The sequence below is a fragment of the Poeciliopsis prolifica genome, unplaced genomic scaffold, assembly GCF_027474105.1.
Source record: "Poeciliopsis prolifica strain line A6 unplaced genomic scaffold, Auburn_PproV2 SCAFFOLD162, whole genome shotgun sequence".
Lineage (NCBI taxonomy): Eukaryota > Metazoa > Chordata > Actinopteri > Cyprinodontiformes > Poeciliidae > Poeciliopsis > Poeciliopsis prolifica.
The window spans coordinates 282,262-297,209 of NW_026562537.1; the positions used below are offsets into that span (position 1 = coordinate 282,262).

Genomic DNA, 14,948 nt, shown 5'->3' on the forward strand with positions numbered 1-14,948 from the left:
TTACTTCGATTCTATGGTCATTTTAGTTTGACACTGACGCCCTCAACAGAATCATTTTGGTTCTGATGGACGTCCACTGAGTCTGGTCTCCACAATCAAAGCGAACCTCACAGAAAACACTCAGACAGAAATGCTCAGCAGACATCTACCGAAACTCACTGGTCCAATTCAGATGTATTTAAATGATCCCAAAGGGAGGTTAATTTTTTGGGGAAACTGGAGAAAAGTCTTGCATGCCCAGAGACGACCATCCAACATGTTCAGACACTCAGAGGGAGTTGAACCCTCATCCTCATGTGCAGTACTTGAGAACATCTTCAGACTTAGATCCTCAGGGACGTCTGTTGGAGACGTTAAATAAGAACCTGATGGTGCTTCATCATCTCCTGCATGATCTCCAATGCAGGCTTCCTCAATCACTCAACTTTCGGTTTCATCCCAGGAACCCATCCCAAGGCTTGCCTTGGCTGACTGGACTCTGCTCATGTTGGATTCACGTCTCAGATCTTGTGTCTTTTAAGGGATTGCATAGGGTTTACCCAGGCCTCTGAAAAAACGCTCAGCTAAGAACAGTTTCCACACAAGTTTCCAATGATATTCCAGAAAAAGTTCTTGATCTTTTCTTTAAGACCTGTGAGCTCAGATTTTGACTCAACTGTGTTGACAAGAGCCAGTTTGTTTGATTTCTGGAATATAACAAGGTCCCTTATCATAAATCTGGTTTCAGACACTAAATTTTTCATTATGTACATGTAAGGTATTTTCTTGATGTCATTTCTTCTGGGGTCGTCAAAGTCTAAGCCGGAAGCGACTTTATTCATCACATGTTTCACAATTAGCTGATTTATATTCTTGGTGTGTTCGGTACTGTAGTCTCCTTCCACATTCAGGATTTTCGCGAACGTGTCGGGAACTTTGTTCCCCACAATCGCCTTTACATCTAAACGCTCTAAACATCCAACGCTCTGGAGATTATCTAGAGCGTTGGATGCAAACAGCTCCAAGACGTCTCCCATCGTCTTGAACAGAAAGCAGGTGGTGATGCCATCTGGGTTTCCATCTGCCAGAACTTTACCCTCCTTTGGGGTCAGGACCTCGAAGAAACCGGTCACCACCGGCGTCAGGGTTTGGACGGTGATGATCCAGGTCTCTGCTATCGGGGAACTCATTACACTTGGGGTAATTGCTGAGAGTTTTCTGCTGAAATTACTGGAAAAACACCAACTGATCCAAGCTCTGCGACAAACTATGCAAAGTGACGGTTAGAGAGAAAGAACGAGCAAATAAAGACCCTGAAGTATGACGTCATTGCACGTCATAGGCATCAAACCTATGACGTGCAACGACACAAGTTTTTTGCTCTCCCGTAATGAGTCACATTTTCAAGACTTATGCTTATATTTTAAAACATTTTGATAAAGTAATGTGGGCGGGAGGGACGCCGTGACGTCACACATGTAACCGATAAACACGTCATCAAGAAAGAGAGAGAAAAACACGTTAGAGTCGCTTCATGGAACCGGCTGAAATTTAACAATAGAAAGTTTTAAAATCTAAAAAGATAATTTTAAACAGGCTCTAAACAGCTGAACCGTCCCGGTTCTGGTCTGATCAGAACCCCGCCGAACCGGGTCTTAATATGCGTCCATGATGCCCGTGTTTACCGCAGGAATGACGAATGCTGAACAATTAGGATTATTTTGTGTAAGAAATTAAGAACTTGTGGTTCATAAATATGCAAAATTATTTGGTTTCCGTTTTTAATCTGAGCTGATAATTTTCTTCTCTTCATCTTCATGTCGTTAATAAAACATTTATTTCAGAATAAGAGTTTTTTTAAAAGCTCGACATGAAAAAAACTAATAAATAAAATCATGATTCAGACAAACAATGAAGATTTTTAAAATCCCAAATAAAATCCCAGGGAAAAAGTTGAACATTTCAGATAGTAAACTGAAATATTTTTTTAAATAATTTTTGTTCAACCCAGAAATTTTAGTTATTTTTCTGTCACTTTCAAATAATAACCTTCTTACAAATGATTCTTCATATTCTTCTGATTAATCAGCAGTGGTTTTTTTCATTCCCTCTTCGTCTCACATTGTTTTCTTTGAGAAACCTTTGAAAAACAAACAAACAAACAAACAAAACAACACCGGAGATTTGGGAGGTACCATACTTTTTACTAGAGTGAAAGAATCACATATGAATAATGGTACTTTCCACCGGTTTAAACAAACAAATGTGATATAATATTATAATACTGTCTAATAATATTTATTTCTAAGATAGGCTATTGTGTCAGAAAATTTAAATCAATGTTAGGAGATAATAAAAACTTTTTAAGATTTCTAAAATCTGGTTATTCTGAGGTCTAAACTGTCTGTTGGGTTGGAATAGGTTAATGTGATTGGCTGAAACAAGGAAGCCATCTGATTGGCTGCTGATCGTTCAAAGACATTTGCAGATTGTGAGGTGTGTAGCGCCACCCACAGGCCAGAAACAGTTTGTAATTCAAGATATATTTGTGTTTGCATTAAAAATAAAAGTGTGAATCTTGTTCTGTGCATTTGTGGCTCTTGAGCTGTGCGTTCGTGAATTATGAGACTGTTTTTGCTCCATACGCTCGGGGTGCGTGGGGACGTACTCTTACGTGTTTACGTCATCTGCTGCGCTGTTCCGCTGTGTTCTTCCGCTGCCGGTAGATTGAACGTGAAACAGCTAAAGAAAAGCAGAAGTGGCACCTCTGGTCTCAGTAAACAAAGATTTGTGTTTTGTTGGTATTCGGAACCACAGCAGAGACAATTAATTACTATCGAGTCCGCAGAAGTCTGAATTCTGACCAGCTGTAGGTGAGTTAACCGTTTTTCCTTTTAAACAAAACCGGGGTGATTTGAAGCGGCCGCTGGTTGAGGAGCCGAGCAGCTAAAATGCTAACTGCTGGTTTGCTGCCCCAGAGCATGGCTGGTACTGGTTAGAGCGGAACCAGTTGGTCAAACTGGACCAGGTTTCTTCTCTTCAGTTGTCATGTCTTTAATAAAATCCCATTTGATATGATTGGGTCGACCGGGACTCGGTGGTGGCTCCAGGGTAACGGAACCTAACAAGGCGGTGCTCCGTCTGGGAGGCTCTGGTTCAGGGCGGGGAAACAGCCTGCATGCTGGCAGAACCGGGCTCCAGATCACAGCCCGGCGCTGGAAACGGGTCCAGGACCTAGCCGCAGCTTCCACAGCCCACCAGGAAACCCACAGCCTCACTGCGTGAGGTTGTAGCGAGTTAATAAATCGGCTTATGATCTGATGAGCACATTCATAACGGCTAACTGCTGCTAACGTTAGCTTCAAGTTTCTGATGCGACACAGGCTAAAGGCTTCCGAAATGCGCCCTGAGAAACACCAGTCTGAACCCAAAGCGAGCAGTTTTAGCTGGACTTTCTCTCTAAGACATGTTTGTTGGTGCTGGGAGACAGGAAGCAGCTGGGCCTGTTTGAGACGCAGGTCCGGCTCAGATCTGGTTAACATGCGCCCTGCTGACTCAGATACAGCTGGACTCTCTGCTTCCATAACTGGCCTGGCTTTTTAAAACAAAAGTTATTCATTACTCATTTGGGATTTGTTACACGTGAAGAAGAGAGAAAAAAAAGGCTCCGAGGATTATAAAGATTACTGACTGCTGTTCTGAGTCAATTTACTTAATTTTCCTTTGAGAATCAAAACATTTTGATTTTTTGATATTTATTTTTCTAATAAAGCAATTGGAAATGTTCTTTCAGTAAATGTTTACTATCTTAGTTTCTTTTGTGGTGTTTTTTAATTTTTTAATGTGATTTCTAAATTAACTGTCAGAATAATTTATAACTAAAAAGAGTTGGTATTGTCTACTGGCCTTCATGACACATAGTAATTTTTCTACTAATGTCTACTAGTGATGTTGCTTTAAGATCTGGGTGTATTTTCTTTATATTATATGGAATAGAATAGAAATACCACTTACTGTCACTGACAGACTATAGATGCACATTATTAGATCAAAAATATGAAAGACTGCTCCTGAAGGTCAAAAGGTTTATGAAACTAACTAGCAAACGCTAATAAACAAATTTAAGGTTATTACGTTAACTTGTGTAATCAGAAACCCACTGATTGGATCCATCATGGCAGCCCTGATCCTCTGATACCATCAGACTGACTCTTATTTACACCTGGCATTAAAATTTGACCTTAATGATCAGATCTGTTAGCCGCTCTCCATGCAAATACACTGATAGCGACATCAAACAAAGGGCTATGAGCAGTGAAGAGTGGAGAAAAAACACGATTGTTTTACATGCCATGCAGAGAGAGAGCAGCTCGGTTAACTAAACGAAACCTGGAGATGGAGGACTGATCAGTTTAGAGCAGTGCGCTGCAGCAAAGGGAAGAATAACAGAAAAGCCATTGAAGATCAACTCAGAACCACCTTTAATTGGCTAGATTCATTGCCATAGCAACTGACAACGCGCCGCTACGTGTTTCAGGACCCACAAGATTTTTTTACACAAAGAACAGAACATTTAGTTTGTTAGTGTTATGATTTTAGAGTCGATGTTTATTTAGTGATGTGATAGATCAGCTACTTCGGGCAGATTAGCTACCGCTGCTATTAGCAAAGCTAACACTGCAGTGGTTGTTTAGCTAATTTAAACCCCTGCTCTTCTGATGATCTGTCACTTGGTGTGTGTGTGACCTTTATTATTAACTGAATTGAAACACACCAAATTCCACATCACATCTACATGTCAACATTCTCATAGTCAAGTTAGCATAACTGACCTGCCACTCTCTCCCTCGCTATTTTTTCTTCTTAAAACTTTTCCTGACCTTTTTATTTAAAGCACTGCGTCCCATTTTCTTCCATATAGCAGCCATACATTTAAGATTTAGTGCGCTGCGTTGACAGCTTGTCTGCTAAAACCAATGCTAGTCATCAGCTATCAGCCTTTTGCCCTCCAGCAGGGAGATCAGCGGGATCTAAACGTCACACTGTTGGGATCTGTACCTGAGTCAGAACAACAGCTTTTAATCTGTGAACCAATCAGCCGGTTTAATTAATCAAAGACAAATTCAACAAGATATGAATCAACACATTAAGGTAAAATAATTGTTTAGGTTTATAGTATTTTGTTTTTCTTTGTGATAAGACATTAGAGCGGTTCCGTACGTTTAAAATGGAACATCATCTAAACATCCAGTGCAGCTTTACAGACGTGCAGTGCCGTCTGCATGCGCTTTATGTTGGCTGTTGTATCATGAGAGTCTCAGTCTGACTTGCAAAAAATGGATGGAGGCGATGCACTGCAGGAAATGACCTCATCTGATGAAGGAACCGATCAGGATTGATCAGTTTAATACAGCACATTGGGCAACAATTTTATTTGACAATATTTAAATGTTCAGTTCAGCACAAACATGCTTCATTCAACCCAAAGGGAATTTAATGACCATAGTTGTGACAAATATCTGAGATTGTGATTAGACCTGTTGCAACAAATCAATTAATTGCATAAAAAATTAAATATATTGAAATTATTTCTATTTTTTTCTCCTACACAGAACTAGATGATAAAGTCTTTGGTCTCAACTAGCTTTTATTTTGAAGGAGAATTTTGCTTATGAACTTAATAATTTGTTGTTTCTGTTGTTCTACTTATTTATTTTGTCCAGTTTTGATTTTGGAGATTGTTATGCCATTACCGTTATGTTACTTAAAAATGGTCTCAAATGGATGATCTTGTTGTTTATCGCGATAACCTTTGGGAACATTTATTTTTAGATTTGCTTTTGCAACAGGCCCATTTGTGATGCTGTTTGCAGGTAGCAGTCAGTCTTGCAGCACGACTGAAGGAACCTCTGACAGAAGACTGTCGTCTCATTACTGTACTGACATGCTAACAGTGCAGAGACAATATGTTACTGTAACATGTCCTAAGTGGCCAACAGTTGTTAACTTGCTCTGCTAATCCACTTCATTTGCATTTGCCACTCCTCTTTCAATCTCTCTGACTGTTTGGTTTGAAATCCAGGCAGACAGACGTTAAAAATGGTTTCAACTTCTTTCTTCTTCTCTGCATCCATGACGCCTCCTTTTCCTCTCCTTTGGGTCAAAGTTCAGGCGTTATTTGAATTTTCCAGATGCTAATCAGCTGTGAAATGGGACCATTTTTGACTCAGTTATGCATCATAGTTGTCTAAAAATAACCAAAATATAAGAGCAAAATACGTTCAGCTTCCATAATAATAAAAAATCAACAATTCAACCAAAAGAACTCTTTTTGTCTTTTTTCTCCAAGTGTAATCTCCGGTTCTCTGTGGACTCATGGTTTAAACCGGGCTGCTTGTTTCGGATCTGAAGCAGTAATCCGCCATCTTGTTTTGCAGGTGAGCCAGGATGGCGGTGAATGTTTACGCAACGTCGGTGACCAGCGACAACCTGAGTCGGCATGACATGCTGGTGTGGATCAACGAGTCTCTCCAGATGAACCTCACCAAGATAGAAATGTTGTGCACAGGTAGGACAGAAAATGAGTTTATGTGAAATAAATTCTTCAAAGCTGCTTTGTGAAGTTTAGCGGAAAACCGTTAAGCCAGTTTGAGCACCGATGGAGTCTCAGTTTTTACTTCTGCTGGAAGCATTGATGGGTTAAAAAAGGAGCCATGTTGGGATGACTTCCTGAAGGTGGAGTTTCTGAAAGAGCAGCAGCTTCTTAAAGAGACAGAGACCTAATTTCATAAAGTCATATTTGATCTATACAACATTTTTAAAGTGAAAGTAGAATAGTTACATAACTATTCTAAAAAATTGCACATTGTCTGAAAAATGCATAATACTGCGACTTTTCAGATCCTTTGAGCAACTTTTTCAAAAAAAGCAACAAATCTAGCAACTTTTTTTTTTTTTTTACAAAAAGTCATTTTTTAAAATGTAATTTTCAAAGAAGTTGCTTTACATAAAAATATTCCTTAAAATATTTGCGTGTATTTAAATTGGCAGCATTTTTAAATCACTTTTATGTCATAAAACACAGATTCTTTTAGTCATGTTTAGTTTTTTTTTAAGGCGAATCTTGTGGCTGCGCCTCCTTCCTCGGCTCTGCACCAGAACATAAACTGGGTCCTTTCAGGAGCCGGCAGCTGTCCAGCAGCTTTTAGAGAAAGCATCCCGTGTTGCATTATGGGCAATAAGGCAAGACCAGGCAGGTTTATTTCTACTGTTTCAGAGCTTCTACTGTGTTTAGTTCTGGTTGTGGGAGCGTTGAATAAACAGGTGTGTGCTCACCTGAGGGTTGTAGGCGGTCTGCACCAGACCAGTCTTAGCAATAAAAGCAATAATAAAAGTAATGGTAATTGTTAAGAAGCGCTGCCTGGAATCAATCCGAGGTCCTGGAGTCGGTCAGGACTCTGGCAGTAGGGCGTCCATTTGGTTCATGTTTGCAATTTAAAATGTTCCAGGAGTTTCTAATGTTGTGTTGCTCCTGGTCAGGCGCCGTCTACTGCCAGTTTATGGACATGCTGTTTCCCGGATCCGTGCCTCTGAAGAAAGTCAAATTCGGCGCCAAGTTGGAGCACGAATACATCCACAACTTCAAGCTTCTGCAAGTTGGTTTCAAGAAGATGGGCGTGGATAAAGTAAGTTCACTCAAACCTGAGCGGTTAGCCGCTGGGCTAGCCACGGCAGACGGATCCGTTTGCCATCGGTCGCTCTGATTGGGCCGTCCGTCTCGTTTCAGATAATCCCAGTCGACAAACTGGTGAAGGGGAAGTTCCAGGACAACTTTGAGTTCGTCCAGTGGTTTAAGAAATTCTTCGACGCCAACTACGACGGGAAGGAGTACGACCCGGTGGCGATGAGGCAGGGCCAGGAGACCCTGTCCATGAACAGTCCCACCACGTCCGCACTCAACAAGCTCCCCAAGAAGACCCTCAACCAAGGTGGGAGCCCGTCCACTGGTCTGATCGATCCGTGATCCGTCTGATCGATCCGTGATCCGTCTGATCGATCCGTGATCCGTCTGATCGATCCGTGATCCGTCTGATCGATCCATGTCGCTAGTCTGATCAATCGGTGATCCGTCTGATCAGTTGGCCTCGGATGTCAGATCGATCTATGTGACCATATCTGTCTCCCTGATTTTCTCAGCAGCTACCCAAAAGCCTCCAGTTGCAAAAGTTGCTCCCAAGTTGGCTCCTGCTGGGACCCGAAAACCGGGGATGGGAGGCGGCGATGAAGAGAGGGCGGAGCTTATTAATGAGGTCTGATTTGATTGGCTTGTTACAGGTGGGCATTCGTCAAATCGTTTATCATGACAATGTTCTTTTACCTTTTTCTCATCTTGTACCCGCAGATAGAGATTCTGAAATCTACCATTCAGGACATGGAGAAGGAAAGAGACTTTTATTTTGGTAAGTTGAGGAATATTGAGCTGATTTGCCAGGAGAAAGAAGGCGAAGGCGACCCGACGCTGCAGCGGATCGTCGACATCCTCTACGCCACAGACGTGAGTCCAGCTTTTCTACCAATTCATGTTTTAACTCAAAACTCTTCACATAAATTATTGAACACAAATCCAAACTAAAACAAAACAAATCTGTTTCACAGCTGTTTACGTCCATAACAGCTATAAATCCATCCTGACCAGTTAAACTGGTTATTGACCAGTAGAATAAGTGGAAAACTGGCTGAAATGTGATCACATTTCCCTCAATAAGGAGAGGATTGTAGTGGAAAATGTACCTGCTAAAACATTTTCCACTTGTTGCCAATTAAGATCAGAAGAAGCAGCATTTATGCTAAATAAGTGCAATAATTGTTCAATAGTTAATAAAAGTAAAAAAAGAATAATAATGCAAGTACATATTATCAAATATCAAAAACCTTTTACTTTATAAATAACATTTTACACTGCAACTGGATTTAACTATCCAAAATGAACAAAACATCAAGACTTAAAATGGATCCGAAGTCATTGATAGGGAAACAAGGCAGGTAGTGCAAACCGTTTTTAACAGCGTTAAAGGAAGTAGCGATGTGGAAGTTATTGATCTGATGTTAATTGATCGTGTGATTTATTGCTGATTGTGAGGCGAAATGTCCGGGGTCGTTCGGTATCTAACCGTTCGCCTCTTTCCTGCAGGAGGGTTTCGTAATACCGGATGCCGAAGAGCAGGAGGAGTTTTAGACCGAGCGTCTCCTCCACCTTATCAAGCCACGGCGGTTTGGTTTCGCCAAGCCCTCTCTATAATCAATGAAGCCTCTGTCTCCAGAACCAGAACCCGACCCCCAGCGCTGCCCTGTAATCCAGTCCTTCCCAGAACCAGACCCCCGTCGGGAAACACCTGGTTTTCGCTCCGGACTCGAGTGTAAAAAGCATAAGCGATGTTGTGTGTGTGTGTATGTGTGTGTGTGTTTAAAAGCCTGTTGGATGCAAATGAAGAATCTCGTCCTGACCCGGTCGACCCGCCGGCGCTTTTCTCCAAACTAACCCTGAATGTTTCGTTTCTGACCATAAAACTCTGAGTTTCATGTTGTATTTTATTTCCTAAGTGGTTTTTATTTTTCATTGTTTTATGTTAGTTTCAAACCAAAACAAACGGTCGACACGTTTGGACGGCTGTAAATTAAAAGGAAAAGGAACAGAAAATTTCCACCCATCTGGAAATTTTGAGATTAATCTTAGTTTAAAAAATTTAGCATTTGCTAGAAAAAAAATGAAATTTTGTCAAAAAAAAAGAGAAAAGGAAAATAATACATGGAAACGTCTGAGTTTCAACATTTTCAGCTATTGAAACTCAGAATTGGTTGTTTTTTTAGGAGATTTATGACATTAGTCTGAAATTAGTTTTTTTTTTCTAGAATATTTTGGATACTTTTGGAACTATAAAATTGCTCACAAAAAATGTCAGTTTTTTGTCGTGAATGTACTTTTTTACCTGTAAACTCCTTTTGCTTGCCATCATAGATTTGGAAGCTTTGATGGTTTTGGTTTCCCTGAACCTGCAGTACTAAAGCGGCCACCAGGGGGCAGCGGTGGTGGCGCCATCTGGCTGCTTTACTGCCATTCCTCCATGGTTTTGACCAAAGCGCCCTCTGGTGTCCTTTCCAGGCATTGCAGCTTCTTGTAACCCGAATCAAACCTGAATTTGCCGGTCCAGGAGGAATCAAATCGGTCCAGGAGGCTCTCTCCTCCTGGACCGTTTTGATTCCATGAAGTAACGATAAAAGAAGACGCTCTGCGTACATTCAGATTGAAAATCTTCACGTTTAGTTTGGCACAAAGCAACAGGCTTGTCTTCATTTGGTGCAAAAATCCAGTTGTACCTTTTTTCTTCATTTCATCCCTTTATGTGTTACTGCGTGTTTGTTTTTACAACCCACCAGTTCTCTCAAAACGCTCAGAATTTCAGTTTTAAAAATGTGCACTTCCTAAATCAAGAAAAAAAGTGGCTTCATCTTTTGTTTGAAGTTGAAGGAGTCGGTGGAGCTGAACTTGGTAGAAAGTGCTGACCGCTCCTATTCACCTGTAGCCTTTAAGATGGCTTCCTCCATAAAATCTGGGAATCTAATCTACAAAACAACCAGTTCTAATCAGATTTAATCTGCATTCTGGGTTCAGTTGGAGACTTCAGACTAATGTAACTTTGTCACATTTCTTTCTAATTTAACCAAAACACTGGTGTTTAGTCCTGTTAGTGGAACGTTTTTCTTTTCAACGGCCTTATTCATAAAAATATGTTTGTCAAAAAAAAGTTTTTTAGAGTTTTTTTTCTGAATAAATGTGTGGTGTTGAAGCTCCAAAAACTGCCAGAGGAGTGGATGCAGCCCAGAGGCCTTGACTTTCTCTATTTATTACTACTTGCCTTCACTAAGAGCAAACCTTTTTAAATTACAGAACAGTTTTTTAAATTCTTTTCTATCAAAAATGTGATTTTTAAACCCGGTTTGTAAGCAAAGTAAATTTTGTCTTGTTCGATTTTAATTTGTTTACCTGGTTATGATATTCAAGCTGTATTTCGGAGAGAAAAAATTGGGCAGTTACGTTTTTGTTGGACCAAACATGAAGCCTGAAGGAACAAAAGTTTTCAAACTCAGAAACATTTCAGGCTGCAATTAAAACTTAATAAAGAATCTCAATCATTTACAAAGACTTTTATTTTTCTGATAAATGGTTTAATTTTCTGTAGACGTCTTAAGCTGGCAGGTCTGGAGTGGCCACTAGAGGGCGGTAGTCGTACTTTGAGTAGGAGTGCGCCGTTTTCTAAAAATCAGGACCTGTCAGTACCGATTTTTTTAAAATAATTTTATGACAAAGAATTAGAAAATTGCAGGTGGAAGAGTGGAAAAAAGTCATTTTCCACCCAAAAAATAATAATTCTTTTAGAAATGCAAAAGTTTCCTAAGACAAAATCCAAAATTTTGATATTGATCTTTGAAATTTCCTAAACAAATTCTGAGATTAATCTAAAACATTTTCTACAAAACATGAGAATTTCAGAGTGTTAAAAGTAGGAAATCTTTAACTGTTGAAATTAAAAAATTATGGATTTTCTTAATAGAAAACTTTTTAAAATAGACAAATTTCCAAAAATAGAACATTTTCAAATGTCAAAACTCAGAAATCTGTAAGTTTATTCTAGAAAATTTCCAAGATTAATCTAAAAATTTCTAGCAAATTTTTGACTCATAAAATGTAATTTTGTGAAAAGTCACTAAATTTAGCGACAAAGTTTCAAAGTGAAGGTAGAAAATGTTTTCTCAAACAAAATCTGGTCTGATTTTTCGGCGCGACCCAAATTTTGAGACGGTTCCAACTTTCAATAGATTTAACAGACGTTAAACAGCATCACGTTCAGGGCTCAACATTAAATCAGTGACTTTTATTTCAGTCAGTATCAGGGCCAGGACACAAAATGTTTAATTATGAGAATGTAATTACATTAGTGGAACAGAGATACAATTTTACCAGAAGAAAGTCATGAAGTTCTGTTTCTATATGGATTCAGTCGTTTGAACAATCAGTCCTGCTGCTGCTGGTGATAATTTTATGCTGAAGTGTTAAGATTAAGTTTTGCTTCATCTGTAAAGCCAAAGTATAATTTTCATAAGATTACTTCTTCATTCTCCAAATTTGTGACTTTACTTTGGTAAAATAAATGATCTGTTCTCGCACTATTTCAACTTTATTGTCACAATTTAAAAAATCAAAATCTTAGCCTGGCCTCAATAAGTTTTGACTTTTGTAGAGTTGAACTGAATTCAACAACAAGATGGCCACCCTGACGTCACTCTGAACTGCAGAATGGTTTTTAGATATTTGTTGAAACTGTCATCAGTTTGTTATGAGAGATAATCTGCAAAGATCAATTCTCTCACGCCAATCGAAAAGCAACCAATCAGGGCTAGAAGGCGGGTTTTAAAGCAGTAAATCAACCTTGGGAAGATGCTGCAAAATGTGCTAATGGCAGTGAAACAACACACCGTTACAGGAAAACCTTTTATCTTCTGTCATTATTGGCTATGCTAACTCGCCTAGCATTCACAACATGCTATGCTAGCTGCGACTTACCCGAGAGCTAACTAAGACCCGCCTCCTGGCTCTGATTGGTTGTTTCCAGTTGTCTCAACCAATCAGCAGAGGAGCGTGATTTTTTCACAGATTATTTGTCTCATACCAAACTGTCACAACTTAATGACAGTTTCAACAAATGTATCAAAATATATTTCTACAATCAACTGTGCAACGTTTGTTTTGATGATATAAATCTGCATCCAAGCATTAAAAACGGTTCATACTGTTGCTTTAAGAGAAAAAGATAATTTCCAAATTATTGGAACTGTTTTCTATTTTGTTTTTTACCATTCTTGACTTGTAGATTGAGGACCAACCAATATCATTTTGAAGGCCACAAATGGCCCTCGTACCACACTTTGGACACCCTGAAGGTATTTTGATTGTTAGCAGGTGGACTTCTGGAAACTTATTATTTGTCTTTTAAAAGTTATGAATGTTTGCCACAAGTTTAGTTTGGTTCAGGTTTTGTGATGTAAGGAGATTATTTGACTTTTAAACCTTCATTAATTTCTTCAAAACAAAAGCAGCACAAACGTAGCAAAGTTTATTGATGCCAAATTAACTCAATAAGTGTGGAAGAATATCTTTAAAAGTCAGTCGACGTCAATGTTTATTTGAAGATTTTGAGGGCGTTTAGACGTCGTCAGTGCTTCGCCACTGGTGAAGCAACAGGCTGGAAACTAAATCTGACCATTTCTAAACAAGAGTTTGAGATAAAGGCTACTTTTTGTAGCCCTGTCTTTCCACTGTGACATCCCCAAACCCTGGAAAACCTGCAGCAGACAGAAAGGAGGCTTTCCTCTTCAGAAGTGCTTTTCATGATGAAACGTTTGACACTGTGGCCTTTTCGTACTAAATCAACCAAGTGCTAATTTCACCTCCTCCTCCTCTTACTGCTGGAAAATCTCTGAATGTTTTCAGTTTTATTCATTTTCCCCTCCTACCAGCAGAATGTTGACTTTTCTCTGCTTTTCATTTTTCTGCTCCACAGTTCTTCCAAATGCCCGTTGTAGCATATTGGAGTGTTTTTAGTTTAATGAAATATTCCTGAGCAGAATGAAGAAGTGGCTTTAAGGGGTTTTGTTGGTAGCAGCCGCAGACCTTTACGTTTTCAACAATCAGCGCTGATTAGTGTGTTACACTGTGACTTCTCCCCCATCTTTTCCTCTGGTGTGTTTGTTATACTCCGCTGAAGTTGATCTTTTTAAATCACATTTTGTACTATAACAATAAAACAGTATTTCATTGTCAAATGCTGTCTGGGATTTTATTTATCTTTTTTGTACTGTTCAAAAGAAGAGTTAAAAATATAACATTAGCTTCTGATCTGCAAATCCACAACAACACGACAAAATATCAAAAGAAACATTGACTTAGACATTTTTCCTCTCATATTTGTTCACTTTTCAATAATTATTACATAAATGCTCCTGGATGGTTCCTTTGGTCTTTTCCATTATGGCAAAGCAGTCGACAAATAACATTTAATATGCTTTTATTATTAAAAACAAAAGATTTAATGATAAAAAACAGTAAATTTCTTCATCTCGGTGAAACTCCCACAGCCCCCTGGCGGGCGCCATTTTGGTATGCGTCTCATTCTTGTTCTGTTATGATTAAAATATGTTTTCAACGTTTCTGGATCTGGTTTTAGCCTTTATTCTGCACAGATGTAAATATATATATATATATATATATATATATATATATATATATATATATATATATATATATATATATATATATATATATATATATATATATATATATATATATATATATATATATATATATATATATATATATATATATATATATATATATATATTCAGTTCCTAAATAATTTCTTATGATTTTAGATTTTTGCACTTCAGTGTTTCAATCTACTAGCAGAACTCATATTAAAGTATTAAACCGGAAACCCGTCCAAAAGATTAGTCAACAAGGAATGACACTCCAGTACTTGGTAACCAATCAGAACATCTGACAGACAAAAACATAAAATTATGTCCAAATTCTGCTATTTTGAAGTCTTGAATGAAGGAAAAACAATACATTTCAGTTCAGGCAGAAAAAAAACTTTTCCAAATCATTTTTTCTCCTAAAAGTAAATTTATTCCACAACGTTTTTCCACTAAATATATAGTTATTTATTTTTTATCATTACTTCGCAGCGGTTGCGCAACTTGAAAGTGGGTGTGACGCCTTAGCATGATCAAAGGTTTGATTTCCGAGGTGAAGTGAACGCAGCATTTGCCCTTGCTTGTCACTGGAGCCGATGAGAATATTAACGGGAAGTTGGTTAATATTGGGACACAAAACACATTATGTGGTTTAATGCAAA

The 14,948-nt window shown here is 38.7% G+C and overlaps 1 protein-coding gene across 2 annotated transcripts; it reads left to right on the top strand.

Annotated features, from left to right (window-relative positions):
• Positions 1 to 2,667: 2,667 nt before the first annotated feature.
• Positions 2,668 to 13,857, top strand: LOC129356244 (microtubule-associated protein RP/EB family member 1-like). Of its 2 annotated transcripts, none has more exons than XM_055025843.1 (7): positions 2,668 to 2,852; positions 6,417 to 6,547; positions 7,519 to 7,664; positions 7,766 to 7,967; positions 8,176 to 8,288; positions 8,381 to 8,533; positions 9,170 to 13,857. In XM_055025843.1, the coding sequence occupies exons 2-7, from the start codon at positions 6,427 to 6,429 to the stop codon at positions 9,212 to 9,214; spliced, it is 780 nt and encodes a 259-aa protein (XP_054881818.1). In that variant the 5' UTR covers positions 2,668 to 2,852; positions 6,417 to 6,426; the 3' UTR covers positions 9,215 to 13,857. The 2 variants fall into 2 exon arrangements, with proteins under 2 accessions (XP_054881818.1, XP_054881819.1); XM_055025844.1 differs by having other exon boundaries at positions 8,179 to 8,288.
• Positions 13,858 to 14,948: the final 1,091 nt, after the last annotated feature.

Excerpts from the sequence above, each read along its gene's own strand:
- LOC129356244 (XM_055025843.1), top strand. The coding sequence starts at position 6,427 with ATGGCGGTGAATGTTTACGCAACGTCGGTGACCAGCGACAACCTGAGT. Across the intron at positions 6,548-7,518 it reads GATAGAAATGTTGTGCACAG|GCGCCGTCTACTGCCAGTTT; the intron begins GTAGGACAGAAA and ends GCTCCTGGTCAG. Across the intron at positions 8,289-8,380 it reads GGGCGGAGCTTATTAATGAG|ATAGAGATTCTGAAATCTAC; the intron begins GTCTGATTTGAT and ends TTGTACCCGCAG.